The following is a 24,130-nucleotide window of genomic DNA, read 5'->3' on the forward strand; positions in this document are numbered from 1 at the left end:
GGGGATGGGGATGTGGGGATGGGGATGTGGGGATGGGGATGTGGGGATGGGGATGTGGGGACGGGGATATGGGGATGGGGATGTGGGGATGGGGATGTGGGGACGGGGATGTGGGGATGGGGATATGGGGACAGGAATGTGGGGATGGGGATGCAGGACAGAGATGTGGGGACGGCGGGGGCCGGTGGGAGGGAGGCGGATGGAGGCGGGGGGAAGGCGGGGGGAAGGCGGTCCCGGGGACAGCGGGGGACGGCGCTCGCCGCCTTCCCGGCCATAAAACGGCGGGGCCAGGGCTGGGCGGGCGGAGAGGAGCGGCGGGGATCGGCACGGAGGGGATCGGCACGGAGGGGATCGGCACGGAGGGGATCGGCACGGAAGGGAGCGGCACGGAGGGCAGCGCAGGTAACGGGGGCGGCGGGGTCGGGGTCCCCCGGCCGGGGAGCGTCGGGGCGGCTGCGGCTGCCGGGGCTGAGCCGGGCTGTCCCCGCCGCTGTCCCCGCTCATATCCCCGCCGCTGTCCCCATCGCTGTCCCCGCCGCTGTCCCCGCCGCTGTCCTCATCGCCGTCCCCATCGCCGTCCCCGCTCATGTCCCCGCCTGGGGCGGGCAGAGGGGACAGCGGGGCCGCTCTGCCTGTCCCCCCCCTACCCCCGAGCCCCCAGCCCACCATGGGCAGCCCCTCCAGCCTCCTCCAGCCTTGACAAAGGGATGCGAGCTCCGGGCACGGGCGGCTCCTGCCCGCTGGGCTGTGCCGTGGGCACGGAATCGCCGGGGAAAGGGAGCCAGAGCCTCTGCGGGAGGGGACTGGGAAGCCGGGACGGCGCTGATCCTCTTTCCATCCTTCCGGCTCTTCCCTGCCCCAGTCACTCCTTGTTCAGAGACGATTCTCCCCGGGAGCCGGGAGGAGGAGTGTGGCCGTGAAACGCCGCCTCAGCTCTGCCCCCGTGCCCAAAAGTGCCCACAGAGTTCTATCTTTTTGTCCTTTAGTTAATCCGAAATTTGCGTTGGAATCCTTTGGAGCAGCTCCTGGGAATCTTTGCGGCAGGACACGGGGACGGGGCGAGACTTTGGGCTGTTCCTCGGGTGTGGGACCAGTCTTGGGGTGGTCCCAACCTCCGAGCAGAGCCGGGGCAGCACTGGGATCACCCAGGGAGGGGCAGAGCTGGAGGCCGGCCCAGGGAACCCCTTCCCTCCGTGATCTCCCAAATGCCTGCACAGAGCACAGAGCACGGCACGGATCCAGGCTCCGGCTGCTGAGCCAGGTTTATGTAAGCTGCTGATTTGCAGTGTCAAGAGACATCCAAGAACAGCCTTGATTTTGGAAAATGTATAAATCCGTGGCATCTGCCCGGAGGCTGCAGCAGCAAACCGGGATTTATCTTGGTCCCAGCCCCTTGGAGAGGTTCTGCCGTCTCCCAGCTTGGCTGAGCACTTTCCAGGAGCAAGGGCAGAGCAGGAGTGTCAAAAGGCTCTGTCCCTCTGTCCTTCAGGGTGCTGGTGCCGCTTTTCCCCATCCCCGGCGTGCTCCCTGGGTGGCTCCGCAGCCCCTCCGGCCCCGGCTCTGCGGGGTCCCTGTGGGAGCCCCTCCCTTGGCAGCCGCTGCCGCCCGCAGGATGCCGGGCTGGCGGGTCCCCAGGGTGTGACAGCCCTGCCCTTCCTGTTGTTGACAGCAGCCCCACGTCCCTGCACCTCCCGGGCACAGGGGCCCAGGCTCGCTGCTGCCGGGTGGAGACGGCACGGTCACACCACGGGCAGTGTGCCACGGGAGGGGAGGTGGCTTTGGATAGTGCCGCCCGTTCCAAGAGCCAGGGACTGGGGAAGAGAGATGGCTTCCAGACTCCTGGAGAGACAAGGATCTGCCCTGCCTGCTGACCCAGATCAGACATTTAGTGGTGGCTTGGCAGTGCTGGGTTGGACTCCATGATCTTAGAGAGCTTTTCCACTCTAAACAATTCCATGATTCCGTCTGTGATCTGGCTTGGGATCGTTTCCAACCACTTGGGAATGGGGCAGTGGGTCGAGGCCCCTTGGGATCCCCTCCGATCTCTTGGGATTGGGGCAGTGGCTCGAGGCCCCTTGGGATCGTTTCCAACCACTTGGGATTGGGGCAGTGGCTCGAGGCCCCTTGGGATCCCCTCCAAGCTCTTGGGATTGGGGCAGTGGCTTGAGGCCCCTTGGGATCCCCCGAGTCAGTTGGGATCAGGGCAGTGGGCCGTGTTTTCCGGCAGTTTTAACCTGTTCTGACCTCTCCTGCAGGAGGGAGCAGCGGGAGCTCGCCATGGCCCTGGCAGACCCCGCGGGCTGTGCCAAAGGCGGCGAGGACGGCAACCCCTTCCCCGACATCATCGAGCTGAACGTGGGGGGACAGGTGTACATCACCCGGCACCCCACGCTGGTCAGCGTGCCCGGCTCGCTGCTCTGGGAGATGTTCACCCAGAAGAACGCGCGCTCGCTGGCCCGCGACAGCAAGGGCCGCTTCTTCGTGGACCGGGACGGGTTCCTGTTCCGCTACATCCTGGATTACATGAGGGACCGGCAGCTGGTGCTGCCCGAGCACTTCCCGGAGCGCGGCCGGCTGCAGCGCGAGGCCGAGTACTTCATGCTGCCCGAGCTGGTGAAGCTGCTGGCGCCCAAGCTCAGCGAGCAGAACTCCCTGGGGGACGATCCCTGCCAGAGCGACCCCGAGGAGCCGTCCCCCGGCGCCGACGCCTCCCGCGGCCTGGCCTCGGCCGCCGCCGCGCCGCCCGGCGCCGTGTCCGGCGGCGCCGAGGGCCGCAGGGCGGGCTTCATCACCATCGGCTACCGCGGCTCCTACACGCTGGGCAGGGACAGCCAGACGGACGCCAAGTTCCGCAGGGTGGCCCGGATCATGGTGTGCGGCAAGACCTCGCTGGCCAAGGAGGTCTTTGGGGACACCTTGAACGAGAGCAGGGACCCGGACAGGCCCCCGGAGAGGTACACGTCCAGGTACTACCTCAAGTTCACCTTCCTGGAGCAAGCCTTTGACAAACTGGCCGATGCCGGCTTCCACATGGTGGCCTGCAACTCCACGGGCACCTGTGCCTTCGCCCACGAGCAGACGGACGACAGGATCTGGACCTCTTACACCGAATACGTTTTCTACCGTGAGTGACACAAAACCAACCCTCCGCCGACCAGCCACCGACTGTCCCTTTCCCGTCCCGCGCTGGCTGTGGCCTAGAAGGTAGAGATCCGTCCCCGAATCCCGGCGTCCTCCCTTTGCCTCCTTTTCCGTTGGTTCTTGCCGTTTTTTTCCTCCCTCCTCCTTGCTCCACGTTGAACCCGCCCGGCTCTTCCTTGTAGCAGCTGCTGACCGCCAACCTTCCTCCCTCTCTCCGGCTTCTGCGGTGGCTCCCAACCCTCCCTGGACGCGTGGACTCGGACACTGCCGTGGACGTGGTTGGGTGGGAGGGGTGGGACGCTGCTCCGGGCTGGCGTTCCTGCAGCTGGATGGGCTCGGACACCGGACTGGGCTCTCTGTCCCGTGGGATCCTGCTGCACGCACCTGCCAAGGGGCTTGGCTGGGAGAGGAATCCTCGGGATAAAGACACGGGGAGGGGGCGGGGGTGGGAAAGTGGCGGCGCGGCGGGATTGGCGGGATTGGCGGGAGCCCTGTAAGCGGCTTAGCCCGGGAAGGGGAGAGGCTCCCCCTGCGCCCGCAGCTCTCGGCTGAGACATCGCCAGGGCTCCAGGATGCCTCAGGGGGAATTCGGGGTGGGGGGGATTTTTGGGGAGGGTGGGAGGAGGGGCAGATGTCCTGTGAGGGAGGTGGAGGGGAGCGGGGAAGGCCGGACGTGCTCGGGGGTGTAAAATGCTTATACAGCTGTAGAGCTCCTTGGAGACTTGTCAGCCAAAAAGTCCCTTCGTTTTTTTCTTGGGAGCACAACGGGAATCACAGGGCTGAGGCTGGGATGCTCTGGTGGTGGTGGTCGGGCCACAGCTTCACCCAGGAAAGGGAATTTTGGCCGTTTTGGTGCTCTCCTGTGAGGTGTTTCCAATCCCAGCTCTCCAGCTGGCACAGCACAGAGGAGGTTCGGTGAGGAGGTTCCCAGAGCAGAAGGAAGGAACACGAAGTTATCGGAGCCTCTGTGCCCAGCCCTGCCCCTCCTGTCCCTGCTGGGCAGGATCCCAGGGCAACACGTCCCCAAGCCCAGCCCCGGGTGATGCTCAGCTCCGGCACATGGCCTCAGCCTGCAGGGGAGGTGACCCTGATGTCCCCATCTGCTGCCTGTGCCCGTCCCCTGGTGCTCTGTCACCCATCCCTGGCATCCACCACCCATCCGTGACATCCACCAGCCGCCCAGGGCGCCCACCCTCCGTCCCTGCTCCTGCACCCTCCATCCCTGCTCCCACCCTCCATCCCTGCTCCTGCACCCTCCATCCCTGCTCCTGCACCCTCCGTCCCTGCTCCTGCACCCTCCGTCCCTGCTCCTGCACCCTCCATCCCTGCTCCTGCACCCTCCATCCCTCCTCCTGCACCCTCCATCCCTGCTCCTGCACCCTCCATCCCTGCTCCTGCACCCTCCATCCCTGCTCCTGCACCCTCCATCCCTGCTCCTGCACCCTCCATCCCTCCTCCTGCACCCTCCATCCCTGCTCCTGCACCCTCCATCCCTGCTCCTGCACCCTCCATCCCTGCTCCCACCCTCCATCCCTCCTCCTGCACCCTCCATCCCTCCTCCTGCACCCTCCGTCCCTGCTCCTGCACCCTCCATCCCTGTTCTCCCACCCTCTGTCCCTGCTCCTGCCACCCTCCATCCCTGCTCCTGCACCCTCCATCCCTGCTCCCACCCTCCATCCCTGCTCCTGCACCCTCCATCCCTGCTCCCACCCTCTGTCCCTGCTCCTGCCACCCTCCATCCCTGCTCCTTCACCCTCCATCCCTGCTCCTGCACCCTCCATCCCTGTTCTCCCACCCTCTGTCCCTGCTCCTGCCACCCTCCATCCCTGCTCCTTCACCCTCCATCCCTGTTCTCCCACCCTCCATCCCTGTTCTCCCACCCTCCATCCCTGTTCTCCCACCCTCCATCCCTGTTCTCCCACCCTCCGTCCCTGCTCTCCCAGCCCCTGTGAATCTCCTGGAGCAGGAGCTGCAGGATCTCCTCCTGGAATCCAAGGGGCCATTCCTTGGGATCCATGTGGGAGGGAGGTTTGCAGCCGCTTCCTGGACAGGAGGGAGGGCTTTGGGGCCAGCAGAAGTTTCAAACCGGGTTCTCCCTCTCTCCTGAAGAAGGGGAAGGCAAAAACGGTATTTTGACATTTTTCATGGTCCTGTTCCTCATTCCAACAACCTCTGGAAGAGGAAATGACAACCAGCTTAAGAAAAGACGAGAAAAAGGAACTTGAGCTCTGTGTGCACACCGAGAAAACCTTTATTTAAAGGGGGAGGGGACCTGCATTCCATATTCACTTTCTTTGTTTTTTGAACTCAAGATTTTCCTAAGTAGGATTGGGAAAAGAAATTGCTGCCTTGTGGGAAATGGGGCTGTTTTGATGTTTTTCCCCACTGGAACTGGGCTGAAAAATTGATCTCCCGGGAGGAGGAATTTTTGCCTGAGGGGAGAAACCAGAATGGCAGCGTCACCATTCCCGGGGTTTTGATGTGGCAGATTCTGGGATCGGGGCTGCTCAACCCAATCCCCCACAGGAAACACGAGCAGGGGTTATTCCTGAATCCTTTCAGAGCCCCATGGTTTTCCTGGAAACTGAGACTTCATGGAAAAAATCCTTTTGCTGAGATCCAGCTCCACAAAAATACACCTGATTCGGGGCTGCTTCTTTTCCTTGCATTCATTTATTTGTGGGAAAAGTGTCCTTGTCGCGGCTGGGAGGAGAACCTGGCTCATTTGATCCCCAGGAAAGACCTTGGATCAAATTTGCTGGGAAGTGGTGGCATGGAAAAGCACCTCAGCGAGGTCTCCTCCTCTGAACAATCCTGGCAAGCTGGGAAGAACCAGGCAGGGAAGGGCTGGAGTGAGCTGGGGGCTCTCGGGGCCTCAGGGACACAGTGGGGAAGCAATTCCCTGATGCTGCCTGGTTTTCCTGGGAATATTCCCGTATTTCTGTGATCCCCAGAGCTCGAGCTCCTGCTGGGCTTGTCCAGATCAGCCAGACCTGCTCCGCTTGTTGTGTCCTCGTGCTCCCCCTGAGCATCTCCCACTCCAGGCTGTCCCCAGGGAAAACCCAGCCTTGTCCAGCTCCTTCTCTGCTGGATTTGGAATGGTTTTTCCTTCCCTCCGAGGGGACAGGACCCTGCTCCTCAGCTCCCTGCCAGTGCAATCCGGGTTAAGCCGAGCTCCAGGTGCCGCTGGCGGTGCTGGGGGCAGCGTCCCACTCTTTTCCAGGAGCTCTCTCCAGAGATCATCCCCATCCACTGCATTTCCAGGGCTGGGGAGGGGTTTGGGATGCCCCAGCTCATCCCTGGGAATGCTGGCACCCCGAGGGCGGGCACGTGGGCAGAGCACACCTGGAGCAGGGGGGATTATCCACGTCGTCCGGGAAACCCGGGGCCGGGAGGGATCCCTGGGATTATTTTAATCTGCCCTGCACTGAGCACTCAGCAGCTTTTCTCATCCTGCTGGGAGCCAGAGCTGGGGGCTGGGATGGAGTTTGGGATGGGTTTGGGGTGGGTTTAAGGGTCTGGCGTCCCGGGGGGTGTCCAGGCAGCAGATCCCGTGTGGATCCCTCGGGAAGGCGCCTGCTCTCCCTGCAGAGCTCGGGAATGTTTCCATAAAGAGCTCCCAGCTCCCCAAGGGTGTTTCCCCCCGAGGGGATACACAACCCAGCCTCTCATTTCGAGATTCCCAGAAAATCCCTCATCCCAAAATAAAACCCCGGGTGGGAGGGAGGCAGACAGGAGCTGGGGCTGGCTCTGCCTTCCCAGGCAGGCACCTGCCCACAAATTGCCGGCTGCTCCCCACAAAAACCGAGCTTAAAGAAAAAACCAGATCCCATCTGTCTCCGTCAGGCACTTCTGCCGCCCCTGGAGAACATCTGGAAACACTTTGTGTCCTCGCTCTGGCTCCAGCCCCTCTCCAAGGGTCCCAGAGCTGAGCTCTCCCCATCCTCACGGAGCAGCTCGAGCCCACGGGACTGGGGAGAGGACAGGGAGAGTCCTGGGGGGATCAGAGGGGTTAGGGGGGGACACAAAAATCCCATTCCCAGTCCCAAAACCCCATCCTGCCACGGGAGACTGGGTCAGCGTGCCACAGCATTCCGAGGGATCGGATGGAGCGTTGAAGTAGAAAGGATTTGGTGATGGAGGAGCACGGAGAGGGGAGAAGCAGCTGGAAGCAGGAACCAACCTCTTCCTCTCGAAAATAAGCAGGAAATGGTTTGGCCTGGCAAGGACCTTAAAGCTGGTGCAGTGAATTCCCACCCCCTGCCAGGAACAGGGACAACTTCCACCATCCCAGGCTGCTCCAAGCTCCCTCCAACCTGACCAAAACCTTCAGCAGTTTTAAAAATAAACCCCCAAAACTCCCTTTAACAACATGGCCATCCAGCACTGGGAAAATCCTCCGGAGAGAGGGGGGATTTTCCAATTCCTGACGCAGGAAGCTGCAGCCTGGATGCTTTGTTTAGGAGGGGTTTAACAAAACAAGGGTTTAGGCTGGGTTTAGCAGCTGCAGCTGCTGTGTTCTGAGCACAGAGAGGCCTCTGGGCCTCCTTCCCGGGGCTGTGGGGAGCAGGAGAGGGAAGGCAGATGAGCATTCGGGTCTCTTGGAATTTTGGGAGCTGTTGGATTCCAGTGGGCGCTGGAGAATTTGCCAAATAAATCTCGCTCAACCTGCGCTGACAGTTTGTGCTGGGCTTAAGCAGGCTGGACTTGGGCATGTCCAGGTGGTTTTCTTCAAAGGCTCTGGCAGTCCAAAAGGTTTTCCTTCACTCCAAGTGATGGATGGCTGGGAATTTTCCCCCTCCCTGCTCCAGGAGAGCTGGGCAGGAACTGAGGGGAAGTTCCTGCGAATAACCGAAACCAGATCCCACCCAAATCCCTTCGGAGCCAAAGCACAACCTCTGCATCCCAAATGTTTGCTGCCCCTCCTTTGCCTTCTCCAGGATAAATCCTGGCAGGATAAATCCACCAGGATGCAGAGCATCCTCAAAGGATTAACCCTCCCTTCACCCCCACAACCCCCAAAAACTCCTATCAGGAATAAATTCCCTGTCCCTTCCCACCCGAACCAGTCTGGGATTCTGGGATTCCGTGATCTGGAATTTTGAAGGGAGATGGAGCCTGGCCTTGTCATGCTCCTGTCCCATCATTCCAAGGATCCCTGTGGGGAGCAGGGAGGAGAAGCACCGTGTTCCCTGGACATCCCTGGAACGTTCCTCCCGGGGAAGAACAGCTCCTTCCCACCAGGAGCAGCCATGAGATTTGGGGGCCATGTCACAAAGAAAACCACCTGAAAAAAGCCAATTTCTTTTTTTTTTCCCCCCTCAAAATCCAGCTTTTGAGTTCCCATGTGCTCAGAACCATGGGATATTCCCAGCTGGAAAGGACCCACGGGGATCATCCAGCCCAGCCCTTCAGGAATGGCCCCTGCAGGGACCGAGGTTTGTTTGGCTTCGGTTTGGGGCCCTTTCCGGGACAAGGGAGGGCCCAGCCCTGAAAACCCAAACAAAGCCCAAATGTTTAAGGCTCAAAGATGAAAAGAATAAATAAAGGAAACTGGGGAGCAAAAAAAAAAAAAGAAAAAAAAAATTCAAGTTTTCCTTAGCACAGCCTTGTGCTGTGGGATTGGCCGGACAGGGAGCGTTTTTTGGGATCAGATGAGGAGAGCACGGAGCCAGGGGAGCTTTGAGGGAACCAAAAGGGACAACAAAACAACCCCAAAGTGGGGCCTGTGCCTCTCCCCGCTCGCCCTGCCTCAGTTTCCCCAGCCACAGCGTGAGGAAAGGGGTCCTTGGAGGTCCTTCCTGGGGTGTTCTGGAGGGCAGAGCTCTCCTGGGAGCCATGGAAAGGATATTCCAGGAGTTCCCTGGGCTCTGGGATGTGGGGAAATCCTTGCTCTGGTGAAATGCAGCCTGCCCACATCTGGAACCCCGAGCACCGAGAGAGCCACGGAATATTGTTCTAAAATCATGGAATGGTTCGGGTTGGAAAGGACCTCAGAGCTCATCCAGTCCCACGGGCAGGGACCCCCGCCCCTATCCCAGGTTTTTTCCAAGGCCCATCCACCACTTTCCCCTCCCTCTCGGGCTGTTTTAAACCAGGCAGGATAAATAAAACCCCGCCGAGTCCTCGCCCTCACCCGGGGGTCACTCCCTTAGAGCTGGGACTTCCACCCAAAACCAGCCCGGGATAAACCCGAGCCTTTTCCCTCTCGAGGGATCAGAGCCGGCTCGGTGCCGTCCCCTCTCCCCGGAACGACTCCCCGAGCACAGCCATAATTCCCAATTAGTCCCTAATTTGCTGTTAATGGCCCGTTCTAATCAGCTCCGAGGATTAAACGCCGTCGAGGAGCCTTTTCCAGCGGCAGGGATGCTGAGGCGGGCTGTGCGCTGAGGGCAGGGAATGGGATCACAGGGCACAGGCACCGGGTAAAAGCGACATTTGGGGAGCAGAGCCTGCGTTTAACCGAGAGAAGAGAGGAGTAAACAGGAAATCGTTTCGCAACCTCCCGCCACCGAAAGCTGCCCCTGCTCCTCTCCGCCGCCACCCAAAGCTTCCCAGGAAAGGGATTTTCCCGGGATGCCTCGGCTCCCGCGGGATCCCCTTGGAGTGCAGGGGGGTGCAGCAGCAAACCTGGCACCCTAAAAATCCCTTTGTCCGGGGAGGGGGAGCCCGGCTGCTCCCCCGGAGCCCCCCGCAGGCAGGAGCTTCCCATGGCTCCAAGAGATCCCGGGGGGATTTCGGAGCAGGCAGGGCCTCTCTGACATCTGGGACTCCCGATTTTCCCTGCAGCGCTTGCACCTTCGAAATCCCCGGCTGCTTTCCCGGCTCCTCGTTCCCTTCACCGGGAATGTCCCGTCCGCCTTCGCTCGCTTCAACGGAGCTCCAAGCCCCAGGGAAGCCGGGGCGCGGCCAAGGTTTTCCATTTGATTCCCGAATTATTCTTGTCCTTTGTGCGCCTGGAGGGGATTTAACACAACCCCCAGGGGAGCACGAAAAACCCCACTGACTCCACGCCGCAGCCTTTGAACTGGAATTCGGCTCCAGAGGAACTGAAATCCCCAGGTGCTGCTTTGGAAGGATTCCCAGTCTTCCCGGACTCGGCAGAAAGGGCCAGGAGAGCGCTTCCAGCAGGCTGGAAAGCTGAGCAGGAGCGGGCACTGCGCTTAAGGTGCTGGTGCCAAAATTCTCCTCGCAACTCATGAAATTTCGGAGCGGTTTTAATCCCTCCGCTCCCAGCAAACCGCAGCCCCTGGAAAGCGCAGCTGCTTCCTTTCCAATGGGATTAGTTTGTATTTGGACGGGGAGCGAGGGTTTGGCACCAGGGATCTCCGCCGGGAGCGCTTCCCCTCCCTCCCCGGGGCTGAGGTCATCCAGCAGTGTCGCGGAAAGGAAGGACAAACTGTCCTGGCGCTGTCACAACGAGCCTCCGCAGGAGCCAGGAATCCTCCCCGTGCTCCCAGGTGTGTTCCCAGTGTGTTCCCGGGTGGATATCCCAGAGGGGCCGAGCGTCCCTTCCTCCCCGCCTCGGGATCTGCCCCTTCCAGCTGCGCCCGATCCCACCTGCCCTGCTCGTGTTCCCACTGAATCCTGCAGCAGCAGCATGGCCTGGAATTATGGAATGGTTTGAGCTGGGAGAGACCCTAAAACACATAACACCCACCCCATCCCATCCCATCCCATCCCATCCCATCCCATCCCATCCCATCCCATCCCATCCCATCCCATCCCATCCCATCCCATCCCATCCCATTATCCCATCCCATCCCATCCCATCCCCCATCCCATCCCCCATCCCATCCCCCATCCCATCCCATCCCATCCCATCCCATCCCATCCCATCCCATCCCATCCCATCCCATCCCATCCCATCCCATTATCCCATCCCACCCCGTCCCGTCCCGTCCCATCCCATCCCATCCCACCTCATCCCATCCCAATCCCATCCCACCCCATCCCATCCCAATCCCATCCCATCCCACCCCACCCCATCCCATCCCATCCCACCCCATCCCATCCCATTATCCCATCCCATTATCCCATCCCATTATCCCATCCCATTATCCCATCCCATTATCCCATCCCATCCCATCCCATTATCCCATCCCATCCCAATCCCATCCCATTATCCCATCCCATCCCATCCATCCCCATCCCATCCCAATCCCACCCCATCCCAATCCCACCCCATCCCATCCCATCCCATCCCATCCCATCCCATCCCATCCCATCCCATCCCATCCCATTATCCCATCCTATCCCATCCCATCTCATCCCATTATCCAATCCCATCCCATCCCATTATCCCATCCCATCCAACCCCATCCCATCCCATCATCCCATCCCATCCCATCCCATCCCATCCCATCCCACCCCATCCCACCCCATCCCATCCCATTATCCCATCCCATCCCAATCCCATCCCATTATCCCATCCCATCCCATCCCATCCCATCCCATCCATCCCATCCCATCCCATCCCATCCCATCCCATCCCATCCCATCCCATCCCATCCCATCCCATCCCATCCCATCCCATCCCATCCCATCCCACCCCCATCCCATCCCATTATCCCATCCCATCCCATCCCATCCCATCCCACCCCATCCCATCCCATTATCCCATCCCATCCCATCCCACACCTGCTATCCCAGGGAGCTCCAAAGCCCCTCAAACCCGGCCTTGGGCACTTCCAGGGATCCAGGGGCAGCCACAGCTGCTCTGGGAATTCCATGCCCGCACCTCCCCACCCTCCCAGGCAGGAATTCCTTCCCGGTATCCAATATCTGGGGCTCGGAGTGGTCACCGTGACCTCCCGTGCTGCTGGACATCCCAGATGAGCTCAGCAGCTCCACGCGCTCCCAGATAATTAATTGGATCCTGGATGAAAGCATTGGAGGGGGCTGGGAACAGCTGGAGCATCTCGGGTGTGCTCGGAGCAGGGTTTTTTTGGAGGGTTGGGTTTTTTTGGTTGGATTGTTTTGTTCGTGGGGTTTCTTTTTTTCTCGTTTTATTCTGAAGACCGAAATCAAATAAAACAAAAAATCCCAAGCCATTGTTTAAATAACGGGAGCTCGGTGCCACTGATTTAAAGGGATTTAACTCCAACCTTAAACCCTGGAGTGCTGCAATCTCCTGATTAATTCTTCCCCGAAAAACAAGGATAAAGCCCCTCCTGGCCTAGCCCTGGATCTCCCTGGATCCTTCCCTTCCCCAGGTGAACGTTCCCAGCTCTCTCCTGAGTCTCTGAAGCTGACCTAAATCCCAGGTTGATGACACATCCAGGGGACATTCCCAGGCACATTCCTGTGTCCTGTTTGTCATTCCATCCATCCCAGTGGAAGTTTCTCCATCAGAGCTGATCCCAAGGTCCTTTCCCACCCACCTCCAGCACCCCATTATTCCATTTCCTCCATTTCCCCCCTTTCCCGGGTAATAAAACCCCTTCCTCCCGAGACGGCCTCTCGGGAACATCCCATTATTCCATTATTTATGTGTTGGGAACGAACTCTTGACTCCATCCCTCCTTTTCTCTCCCTTATTAAGCTTTTAATCCACGCTGGAAGTTCAACAATCCCCCCTTGGCTCCAGAGGTTCCTTAAAAGCCTCTTGGATGGCCTTTATCCAAAAGCCCTCAGGAAAATGGAGCAACTGCTCTCCATTATCCACCCATTTGTGGACTGAACATAAAACCAAGGGAATTTCTTTTTGTTCCCATGTTTATTAGAAGGGTTTTAATTCTGCTTTTAATTATGTTTTCGATTTAATTAATACGCGGCCGACAATTCCTAAATGGAGTTTGTAAATGTGCTCAGGTAAACCGTTTATTCCAGGGGAAAAAATGCACATTTGGGATTAATTATGACTGGTGGCAGATTGATCATTAATGGAGCTTTAGGGTTAATTAGAACCAGGTGCAAGTTTCTCAGGAAGGGCAGGAAACAGCGCAGAAAATCCCTTTTTTTTGGGGGGGGGGTGTTTTAAAAAATATGTTTATCCCTTGTTATTCACATGTATTTATTACCATGTGCAGCTCCCAAATGGAACACGCCGATTTCCCCCTTTCCAACAATATTTCAGGATCAAGGGTAATTTTCTCCTCCCTCTCCACGTTGTGTTAATGGGTTTCCAGGGAAAACTCCAATAGCAACCGGCTCCAACCAGGCACAGTGCCTCATTCCAGCCCCCTTTGCTTCCAGCAAAAGCCATGGAATTAATAAATCATTTGGGAATGTCGGCAGACTTTCCCTTCTTCCCTGCAAGTGGAAAACAAGTTGTTGATCCCATTTTACAGCTGAGGCTTTCCGGGATGGAGAGCAGGAAATATTCCTCAGGCTTCCGAGGTGCACAGGGGTGGCTCCTTCATTTTTCCAGTGGAAAAAAACTTGGGTTGTTTTGATGCCCAGGCTTGGACTGATCCCAAATCCTAGGGAAGGGGATGCACCAGGACACTGCTTTATCCCCGCTCCTACAGGACATCGTGGATCAAAATTCCCTTTCCATCAATTCCCGTGTTTTCGCTGGTGCAGGCGCATCTCTTGCTGAAATTGGGACGGGGTTGAGCTGGAGAACTTTTTCATGGGTTAAGGGAGACTCAGGTTACTCCCGACTTCCAAAAGGCGGAAAATGTTGGGAGGAGCCCAGATGTTTTGCAAAAGCACCATAAAGCCTGGCTGGGCTCGTGGCACATCCAAGGGGAAAATCCCAGGGAATGATTTTCCATGGGGCAGAACCACAGCGCTGGTTTTCCTTGCATCCCTCTCCAGCGAGGCTGTGGATGTGGAACGCCAGAATTCCATGATTTTGGAGCAGCATGCAGACCCACACGTGGGTGCATCGGTGTGGAGGAAGATCGTCAGAATTCCATGATCTCAGAGCATGGATCCAGATCCAAACCTTCTCGTTTGTTTCCAGGTCCCATTGTACGAGGCCAGCTCTCCAGGCAGCTCTCCAGGCACGGCAGCTTTCCAGGTAAATCCATGGAAAAGCTTTTCCTGGGACAAACCTGGGAGTGGGTGAAGGAAGAATCCCAAGCATTTGGGTTTCAGCAGTGGCTGTGATTCCTGAGTGTCCCAGCTCTCGGTGGCTCCTCGGTGGCTTCCGTCCCTTCACCACATCCATGGAATGTCCCCAGAGCCATTGCGTCTGTTGGACAACGTGGATTTGAGCCGGCATCTCCCAGTGGTGGCTTTGAAATCTTCCCAAACCCAGGGAAGCAGCGAGTGCCCCTCTGAAATCTGAAATGAAATGGGATTAACGCCGTTCCTCCGGCGGAGCGGAGCGCGGACAACCGGCACGTGGAGGGTGTTTTGTTATCCCTGGCGTGAGGGAAAACCGGGACAGAGCAGCTCCTCTGCTCCCACCGTCCCAGGGATTAACCCAAATTCCCAGAGAGCCTACGGGAGGTGCTGGAAGAGGAACAAAGTTCCGGAAAGCTCCGCCAAGGTGTGCAAAGCCTCTGGAAGGAAGAAACCCTCCCTTGGCTCCTGGCACTGCTCCAGCCTCCGCTCCCCCCTTCCCAATCCTATTAGAATTAGAGGGATAGAGCTATAAGAGGAAAAGTCCATCCCCAGGGCAGCACTGAAAGCTTTGCCTTTAAATCTTTAATAAGCGCCGGCTGCAGGTCAGCACGTGGAACTGGGGATCCGGCGCCCTGGAGCTCTGCTGGAGTGTTTGGGAGCGCCTGGAGAAGCTCAGCTGTGCAAAGGAAATGGGGGAGCCTCGGCGTTGCTCTTATTCCGCAGGAAAATCTTTCGCCTTCCACTTGTGTGCCAGGAATTCCATTCCAAGCGGCGTTCCCGTGTCCTGCCTGGATGCTGATCTGCCCAAAAGGCTTTGGAATGCCCTACTGGAATGGAATTCGGCTCGGATTCCCTCCTCCGGGGCTTTGGGACTTAACTGGGTGCAAAACCAGCCACTCTGGCATATTAATTGGAATTAGGAATGGGACATTCCCAGCACTGGTGGTGACCATGGAGCCTCTGGATGAAGTTGGTGGTCCTGGGAAGCGGCAAGCCTCAGTTAGAGCCTGGAATTGTCCCAGGAACCACAATTAATGAGGGAGGCCATGGGCACAGGGCACGCTGGGATCCTGCTGCCATCTCCTGGAGGCTGCACCTTCTTCTGGATCGTAATGGATGGTGGATGTCCAGGCTGGCCAGGCTGTCTCTGAGCAAATTCCTGCTATCCTGGTTCCTGGCAACCACTGAATCCTGCTCAGCTGTGGAGATTTGGGAGCTGGAGCACCCAGTTCCATCCCCTGCTTCCCACGGCTGGGTGGAGCAGGATTGGTTTGATCCCAGATCAGGGTGGCCCTGGTGAAAGTTTTCAGCCACCTCTGGAAGAGCAGGATTAGATGGGATATAGGATATTGGGAAGGAATTATGAGGAGGTGAGGAGACCCTGGCACAGGGCGCCCAGAGCAGCTGTGGCTGCCCCTGGATCCCTGGAAGTGTCCAAGGCCAGGTTGGACATTGGGGCTTGGAGCAGCCTGGGACAGTGGAATTGTCCTGGATGATCTTTCTGGGTGATGATTCCATGATTCCCAGTCTGCCTGGTGGGAAGAGCTGCGGAACTGGAGCATTCATGGGATTTACTGCTCCCTGTGCCAACGGGATCATCCTGCTCCGATGCTCAGTCATGGAGAGGCAAATCCCTTGGACGGGGCAGGAACTGCAGCTGGATCCAAAGGCTCATCCAGGCTGTGTGGCAAATGGAAGTGTGTGCCTGGAAATGTCAGGAAAGAAATTGATGGAAAGCTGAAGCACTAATCCTAGTGTCTGATGAACACTTTGTATTCCACCCTGTTTGTAAATCCATGTAAATGAGGCAATACGTGGAGATCCAGGGATAGAAAGGTTTAGGAAAAAATCAGGAGAGCAGGACCAAAGCATGAGGAACAGGAATTTCTGGTGGGAAATGTGGGATGTGGTTACAGGCACTGCCCGAAACTCAAGGATCACCCCCAGAAGGGTTTGGGAGGCACTGGGAGTTTTCCTGATCATTCCTCACCCCGGGAACCCAGCGTGGCGCTCTGGGAGGTGCTTTGGATTCTATTCCCATCCACCACTCCTCCCACATTCCCACTGCATCATTTCCCTTCTAAGATTTTCTCCTTTGGGTGTTGATTTTTAGGAAGCTCCTGGCTCAGCCTTCCCGTTCCCGAGCCTTCAGAACCGGAGCAGAGCCCAAAAAAACCCATGTCCTCTTCCGAGCCCATCCTGGACCTCAAGGGAGACACGGAGGAAGCGCTTCCAGGTGAGAACTGGCACTTCCAGGTGGGAACCGACATTTCCAGGTGGGAACTGGCACTTCCAGGTGGGAACCGACATTTCCAGGTGGGAACTGGCACTTCCAGGTGGGAACTGGCACTTCCAGGTGAGAACTGGCACTTCCAGATAGGAACTGGCACTTCCAGGTGGGAACCAGCACTTCCAGGTGAGAACTGGTACTTCCAGGTAGGAACCAGCACTTCCAGGTGAGAACTGGCACTTCCAGGTGGGAACCGACATTTCCAGGTAGGAACTGGCACTTCCAGATAGGAACTGGCACTTCCAGGTGAGAACTGGCACTTCCAGGTGAGAACCGGAACTTCCAGGTAGTAACTGGCACTTCCAGGTGGGAACCAGCACTTCCAGGTAGTAACTGGCACTTCCAGATAGGAACTGGCACTTCCAGGTGGGAACTGGCACTTCCAGATAGGAACTGGCACTTCCAGGTGGGAACCGGCACTTCCAGGTGAGAACTGGCACTTCCAGGTAGGAACCAGCACTTCCAGGTAGGAACCAGCACTTCCACATAGGAACTGGCACTTCCAGGTTGGAACTGGCACTTCCAGGTGAGAATCAGCACTTCCAGGTGAGAACCAGCATTTCCAGGTAGGAACTGGCACTTCCAGATAGGAACTGGCACTTCCAGGTAGGAACCAGCACTTCCAGGTAGGAACCAGCACTTCCAGATAGGAACTGGCACTTCCAGATAGGAACCGGCACTTCCAGGTGGGAACCAGCACTTTCAGGTAGGAACCAGCACTTCCAGGTAGGAACTGGCACTTCCAGGTGGGAACCAGCACTTCCAGGTTGGATGCAGCTCAGGCTCATCAGGAGCTGCTCCACTTGGAAGAATTCTGGGCAAAGCTTTGCCATCCACACTATGGATCGCTAATCCCAGTAAATAGGCAGGTCTTAGAATCATGGAATTATTTAGTGGGAAAAGAGCCCTGAGACCAGAGCCCAGCCATTCCCAAGCGTGGCAATGCCCCCTGTCCCCAAACGCCACATCCCCGCGGATTTCAAATCCCTCCGGGAATGGGGCCTCCCCTCCTGCCCTGGGCAGCTGTGCCAGGCCTGGAAAAACGTTTCGGGGAATAAAGGGTTACTATCCAAAGGGATCGGCTGGGCACGGAGGGAAAGCTGCTTTTGCTCCGTGCGGTCCCGAGGCCTGCAGCCCAGCCAGATGTTCCGCTGATGTAAAGCGGGATGGCTCCGTCGGCTCCCATCAGCCGCGGGCTCTGCGCCGTCACCGGGATTTGACCTCCGGAGTCTGAATCCCTCATAATTCCCATCCCGGCCGTAAAGCTGGAGCGGCCGCTCTGGAAAAGCGAGAGGGAACCAAGCGGTCACGCCGAGTCTCGGGGTGGGACAGCTGCTGTGCATCACTCCCCCTCAGCTGGCTGCACTTCCAGGGACATCCCGCAGCTCCTCCCGCTGGTCCCATCCCTGCTATCCCAAAGGACTCGGCCAGGAGCCGCAGCATCCCGGCTCTGCCAAAAGCAAAACTTCTGCCCCTGGAGGGGAGGCAGCCAGAGCTGGGAGAGCTTCGGAGATGGGATTTGGGAGACCTTTGGAGAAGGGATTTGGGAGACCTTTGGAGATGGGATTTGGGAGACCTTTGGAGAAGGGATTCGGGAGACCTTTGGAGATGGGATTTGTTGTCCTTTTCCCTGTTTTCCTGGCAAGGCCAGAACCGGGCAGATCAGAGCAGATGTGAAATGAATCAGTGACAGGGAGTATCCACTGCTAAATGTGTGTATTTTATATACATGGATAAAAATGAGCAAGGAAAAATACTTGGACTGCACAGATCCACAGGAAACAGGCTAAAACTGACATCACAGCTCCCAAAAAAACCCAAAACCAAAACAAAAAAAAGGGAATGTTTTGGAAACAAGAACAGCTGCACGGAGGATGGATTGAATTGCAGGAATCAACTGTGATGAAGGCAGCCAAAATTCCAGCCCCAAACACTGCTCCCCTCGCTCTGCTCCTGGGCGTGGGCCCTGCCAGCTCCAGGGAGGGCAGGAAATCAGGAAAATCGGGAGGAATTGGAGATGAAAGGCGCCGTGGGATGATTGGGGAACAGTAATTAGGTGCTGATGGATATCGGCTCGCTCAGGGGGTGGAGTGGCGAGCGCTGATTTAGATCCCAGCGGGAGCTGGCCGGGAGTTAAAGGCACAAAAACCTCGGGCGGGTCTGTTCCAGCTCCAAGGGATTGAAGTCCTGGATGACAAAAGGTGGCTGGAGTTAGATCTCCATCTGTCAGTCCTGACGGACAGGCGGATTTAAAGGCTGGAAAGGTCGGAATCGCGCAGCATCCCGTGCTGAGGAGCCATGGAATAGAATCCCGGGCTGGTTTGGGTTGGAAGGGACTTTAAAGGTCACCTAATCCCCCCTGCCACGGGCACGGACACCTTCCCCTGCCCCAGGCTGCTCCAGTCCCTGTCCAGCCCGGCCTTGGGCGCTGCCAGGGATGAGGCAATGCAGCCGCAGTTTGCAGGCTGGAGGCATTCCCGCATTCCAGCCATTCCCGCAGCTTGTGGATATCCACAGGCACTCAGCAAAGACTGATTTAATTTAGATGAAGGATCCCCAGGGCATTCCCTGCAGTCACGTTGTGCCTACACGGACCGAGATCCTGCGAAGCCGAACATGGGGATCAAACTGGCACACATTCCCAGCGCCCCTGGGTCCCTGGCAGTGCCCAGGGCCGGGCTGGAGCTTGGAGCAGCCTGGGAGAGTGGAAGGCGGTGGGGTGGAATTGGATGAGCTTTAAGGTCCCTTCCAATCGTTCCGAGGCTCCATGATTCCCATAAGAGATGGAACTGTGAGCTCCATACCCGCAGGGTGATGCTCGTCTCCATCATTTATGCAATTCCCAATCTTTTCCTGACAGAGAACCTGGGAGGAGCGGGGGAGCAGAGCTCCTGCCCACCGAGGGCCACTCCAGGGAGTGGAGAATCCACGGAGCACACGGAACCAGCGCCAGCAGGTACCGGTGTCCAGCTGCGCTCCACCTCGGGGAGCTGCACCTTCCCTCCAAGGAACCTCAGCCCTCAGGAAAATCCCTGAAATTCCCGTTCCCACCTTGCCTCCCCCTGGCAGCACCTGCACGACGGAGGAAAATCTGGATTACCTTCCCAGGCCTCCAAGGTCTTTCAAGAGGAGCCTTTTGCTGTTTGGAATTTTTTTTTTTTTTTTTTTTTCTCCCCCAGTTTCTTGCTGAGCTTTTCCAACAGCAGGAATGGATTCCGAAAGGAAAATCCAGGGAAAGTCAGGCTGGGGTTTCTGCCATCTGTGTCACGAGTCTGGGGCTCCAACAGCTCTCTCCACCTGAGCTTGGTGCCTCCTGCCCAGGGATCAGGATTCCCTGGGGATCCAGCTGGGATCAGTGGCACTGCCGGGGCCCTGGGGCAGGGCCTGGGTACCAGAGCGCGTTGGCCCAGCTGCTCAGGAAGCTCCCAGCGCTGTTCCCAGCTGGATTCATCCCAGAAAACAGAACAATTCATGCAGAGTCAAGTCCTGAGATGGACGGGATCCAGCAGCTGGTTGGGATTGGGCACTGGGATGTTGAGGATGCACCCTGGGCATGCAGGGGATGTTCTGGATGCACCCTGGATGTCCTCTTCCCACACTTCCCAAACCCAATGCGCTCTTCCAGTTCGTTTGGAAACTTTTATCCACCTTTTTTTTGGCCCACATCACCCAAGTTTAAGAGGCTGGAAGGAACTTTGAGAAGTTTGTGAAGGAACCGAGACATTCCTGGTGCACCCCAAGCCCTGTGAAGTCCCGGTTTTTCCATTTAAACACCGGAGGGGAAAGAGCTGTGGAAATAAAGCCATGGAAGAGAAATATGGAATGGTTTGGGATGGAAGGACCTCGAAGCCCATCCAGTGCCACCCCATCCATGGGCGGGGACACCTTCCACTGTCCCAGGGTGCTCCAAGCCCCAGTGTCCAACTTCTCCCAAAATAACCAGGGAGGAATTCCTTCCCGACATCCCATCTCATCCTTTCCTGGTCAGGGAGCAGCCATTCCCCCTCGTCCTGTCACTCCAGGACCTCATAAAAATCCCTCCCTGGTTATTTCGGGAGAAGTAGGGTCTCTGCAACAGACGGTGGGAAAGGAAAGGAAAGGAAAGGAAAGGAAAGGAAAGGAAAGGAAAGGAAAGGAAAGGAAAGGAAAGGAAAGGAAAGGAAAGGAAAGGAAAGGAAAGGAAAAGGAAAGGAAAGGAAAGGAAAGGAAAGGAAAGGAAAGGAAAGGAAAGGAAAGGAAAGGAAAGGAAAGGAAAGGAAAGGAAAGGAAAGGAAAGGAAAGGAAAGGAAAGGAAAGGAAAGGAAAGGAAAGGAAAGGAAATCCTGGAGTCTGAGGGAGTGTGAGCTGCAGCTCCCTCATTGGGATCACCCGGGAATGTCCTATTGCCCCCATCCATGCCGGGACCTTCCAACATCCCTGGGGATGGAAGCAGCGCTGGAGAGCAGCAGCTGCGGCGCTGTGCGCTGGCCCCGAGCTCCTGTCCCTGTCACAGCCTCTGGAACAACAAAGCCCCGTCCCGGAGCCGCAGGGTGGGGACAGCGCCTGCTTCCCGCAAAACCACCGGCAGGAGCCGGTAATTGCCCGCAGCAGGATTCCAGCGGCTCCGCGGGGCTGCTCGGAAGCGTCGCTGCTGAATTTAATTGGAGCTCTAAAGAACAAGCGGCACCGGGGAAGGAAAATCTGTGGGAGAAAGGATCAGAGCCATCGGCCAGGCTGATCCCTTCTCCCAGAGCAGCAGCTGGGAGGGACGCTCAGGACTGTGGGGTGTCCGTGGATCATCCGAGGGGTGACATCCCCTTAATGCCAGACAGGGGCTCAAAACGTGAGGAAAAACAAATCTGGGGAAGAAACAGGATATTCGTCCAAAGCTGCAGCAAAGAGAAGGCCACAGAGCTGCTGCAGGGCTGGAGCCAGGCTGGGAGAGCTGGGAATGTTCACCTGGAGAGGAGATGGATCCAGGGAGAGCTCAGAGCCCTGCCAGGGCCTGAAGGGGCTCCAGGAGAGCTGGAGAGGGGCTGGGGACAAGGGCTGGAGGGACAGGACACAGGGAGTGAAAAAGAGCAGGTTTACATTAGATTTTAAGAAGAAATCCTTCCCTGGGAGGGTGGGCAGCCCTGGCACAGGGTGCCCAGAGCAGCTGTGGCTGTCCCTGGATCCCTGGCAGTGCCCAAGGCCAGGCTGGACACTGGGGCTGGAGCAGCCTGGGACAGTGGGAGGTGTCCCTGACCATGGCAGGGGTGGCACTGGGTGACTTTTAAGGTCCCTTCCAACCCAAACCATTCCACGACTCTGGGATTAAGAGCAGGAAAATGTTAGGGGTGTGAGTCTGTAGCCTGGCACCAGCCCTGCCACACTGCCCAAAGGACATCAGGATGGTGGGATATGAGGAATATTCAGGAGCCATTCCCTGGAAACCCAGATTTGCTCTCAGCCTGGTGACCTGAGCAGTTCTCTGTGCCTCAGATGGGAATAATGGGATGTAAAATTGAGAACTTTGGAAAATAAATGTTATTCTGAAGCAGCCCCAGTCACGGGATGCTCCAGGAGCTGAGAGGCTGGAGAGGGACTGAAGGAATTGAATTCATTCCCCAGCTCTGACAGAGGCTCCTCCTGGGAATTTGGATGATTAAATTCCCCAGCCTCAGCTCCACGTTTCCCAAAAGCAGCTCCCAGGTTCACAGATAAGATGATTAAAGCAGCTTCGAGGCTTCATCCCATCACTCAGAGAATTTGGGGCAAAGATTCATCCCTGCAACTTCCCATAGAGATTTGCCAGAGAAAATCCAGCCTTCAAGGGCTCTGCTCGCTGACGGGTGACATTCCTGCTTCCCACCTCCAGCAACTGCAGAGCTGGAGCTGCTCAGCCAATGTCAAAGTGGGGAAAAAGAAAAGGAAGGAAAAGGGGGGAAAAAAAATCCAGCTCTGTCCTTACAAAAGTTTTGAAGGAAGAAGAAAATCCCCCTTGACATTTTCTGCTTCTGCACAGGGGGCAAAGTGTAAGGTGGAGGATTTGAAATTGGATTAGTTTGTTCCTTGTTTTGTATCTCTGCCACCAGGTGTATTTTTAAAAGAATTCCTAGCAGGCCTCTCCTCTCTCCTCCTCTCCCTCAGCTCCCTCATTTCCTTCGTGTCCCTTAGATCCCTCATCTCCCTCATTTCCTTCGTGTCCCTTAGATCCCTCATCCTCCCCACTCTCTGTCACCACACTCACCTCGCTCATCACCCTCATCTCCCTCATCTCCCTGATCTCCCTCATCTCCATCATCTTCCTCATCTCCCTCAGCTCCCTCATCTCCTTCGTGTTCCCTAGATCCCTCATCCTCCCTGCTCTCCCTCAGCTCCCTCATCTCCCTCATCTTCCTCAGCTCCTTCGTGTCCCTTAGATCCCTCATCCTCCCCCCTCTCCCCCACTACACTCACCACCCTCATCTCCCTCATCTTCCTCATCCCCCTCATGTCCCTGACCTCCCTCAGCTCCTTCATCCCCCTTATCCCCCTCATCCCCTTCCTCTCCCTCATCCCCCTCATCTCCCTCCTCTCCCTCCCTCTCACTCCTCTCTGTTCTCCTCCCAGCCCTGGAGGAGGCTGTGGATCCGAAGGAGATCCCCGGCTCGGGGCAGGGTCCGGCTGACCCCGGGAACGCCGCTGGACGCCCCGGCAATGACCAGCGCCTCCCGGAGCCGCCCGTGGCCGGCACAGCCGCTCGGTCGGAGGAGAAGGATCCCAGCCCCACCAACTCCCCGCCGTGGCCGGAGGCTCCCGAGGAAGCCCCAGCCCGTCCCAACACCCTGGACTTCTCCAAATCCCTGAAGAAGCTGGAGGAGGTGAAGCAGGCGGGGCAGCGGCGCGGCAGCGACCAGGCTGCGGTCAAGGAGAACGGCCTGGAGGTGACCACGGCCACCACCACGGCCACCACCACGGCCACCACCACGGCCACCACCACGGCCACCAGCGAGGCCACCAGCGAGGCCGCCAGCGAGGAGCGCCGGGCCCTGCAGTCCGAGCTGGGCAAGTGCATCGAGGAATTCCGCAGGATCAAGATCCCGGTGGCCTTTCCCAACAAGAAGCGGCAGTGGCAGAGCGAGCTGCTGAAGAAGTACCAGCTCTGAGGGGATCCCATCTCCCAGGCCAGGGAACGGCGCTCTCCAGGCGGCCGTTCCAGCGGCGGCACGCGTTGTCCGCGCTCCCGGAACGAGGAGCGGAGGCGGCTCGTGGAGCCCGAGGAGATGTTGGAAGGGTCGCAAGGCTGCTGCCACCACGGCCATCAAGGGACGCTCCGTGTCCTCAGTGGCGCAGGCACAGCTGGAGGGGGAAGGAGAAGGAACGATGTCCAGGGTGATGTTCAGGGCCAGCAGAAATTCCCGCATTTCTGAGAATGAATTCCCTGGAGATTCAAACAATAAAATCGAGTCGGTGTCCGAAATGAGCTCCAGTCTCCTCATGGCTTTTGGGGCAGATGGGGGAGTTTGGCTCTTCAGAACTCTACAAGTGCCTTGGAGATGGGGTTTCCTGAATTGTTTGGCTTTTGGGGCTGTGGAGGGGGAGACCAGATCCACACTTTTATTGCTTTTATATGGAGCCAGGTCGGTAAAGTGCTTGGGAAAGTGTTCAGGGAAGGGTTTGGGGAAGTGTTCAGGGAAATGTTGAGGGAAGTGTTCACAGGGATGTGGAAGGGAGAGC

At 57.6% G+C, this 24,130-nt stretch overlaps 1 protein-coding gene across 3 annotated transcripts; it reads left to right on the top strand.

Moving 5' to 3' along the window:
* Window positions 1-320: 320 nt before the first annotated feature.
* On the top strand, window positions 321-23,319 carry LOC120761938 (BTB/POZ domain-containing protein KCTD12-like). 3 transcript variants are annotated; one of them, XR_009208462.1, is made up of 6 exons: window positions 321-402; window positions 2,256-3,204; window positions 14,054-14,110; window positions 16,274-16,396; window positions 19,311-19,406; window positions 23,024-23,319. XR_009208462.1 is itself a non-coding variant. In XM_040084195.2 (2 exons), the coding sequence occupies exon 2, from the start codon at window positions 2,278-2,280 to the stop codon at window positions 3,130-3,132; it is 855 nt and encodes a 284-aa protein (XP_039940129.1). In that variant the 5' UTR covers window positions 321-402; window positions 2,256-2,277; the 3' UTR covers window positions 3,133-3,490. The 3 variants fall into 3 exon arrangements, 1 of the variants encoding a protein (XP_039940129.1); XR_009208463.1 differs by lacking the exon at window positions 14,054-14,110; XM_040084195.2 differs by lacking the exons at window positions 14,054-14,110; window positions 16,274-16,396; window positions 19,311-19,406; window positions 23,024-23,319 and having other exon boundaries at window positions 2,256-3,490.
* The last annotated feature ends 811 nt before the right edge of the window (window positions 23,320-24,130 follow it).

This window comes from Hirundo rustica, chromosome 21 (genome assembly GCF_015227805.2).
Source record: "Hirundo rustica isolate bHirRus1 chromosome 21, bHirRus1.pri.v3, whole genome shotgun sequence".
Lineage (NCBI taxonomy): Eukaryota > Metazoa > Chordata > Aves > Passeriformes > Hirundinidae > Hirundo > Hirundo rustica.

Bases quoted from the DNA above. Each gene is read 5' to 3' on its own strand.
- LOC120761938 (XM_040084195.2), top strand. From the start codon at position 2,278: ATGGCCCTGGCAGACCCCGCGGGCTGTGCCAAAGGCGGCGAGGACGGC.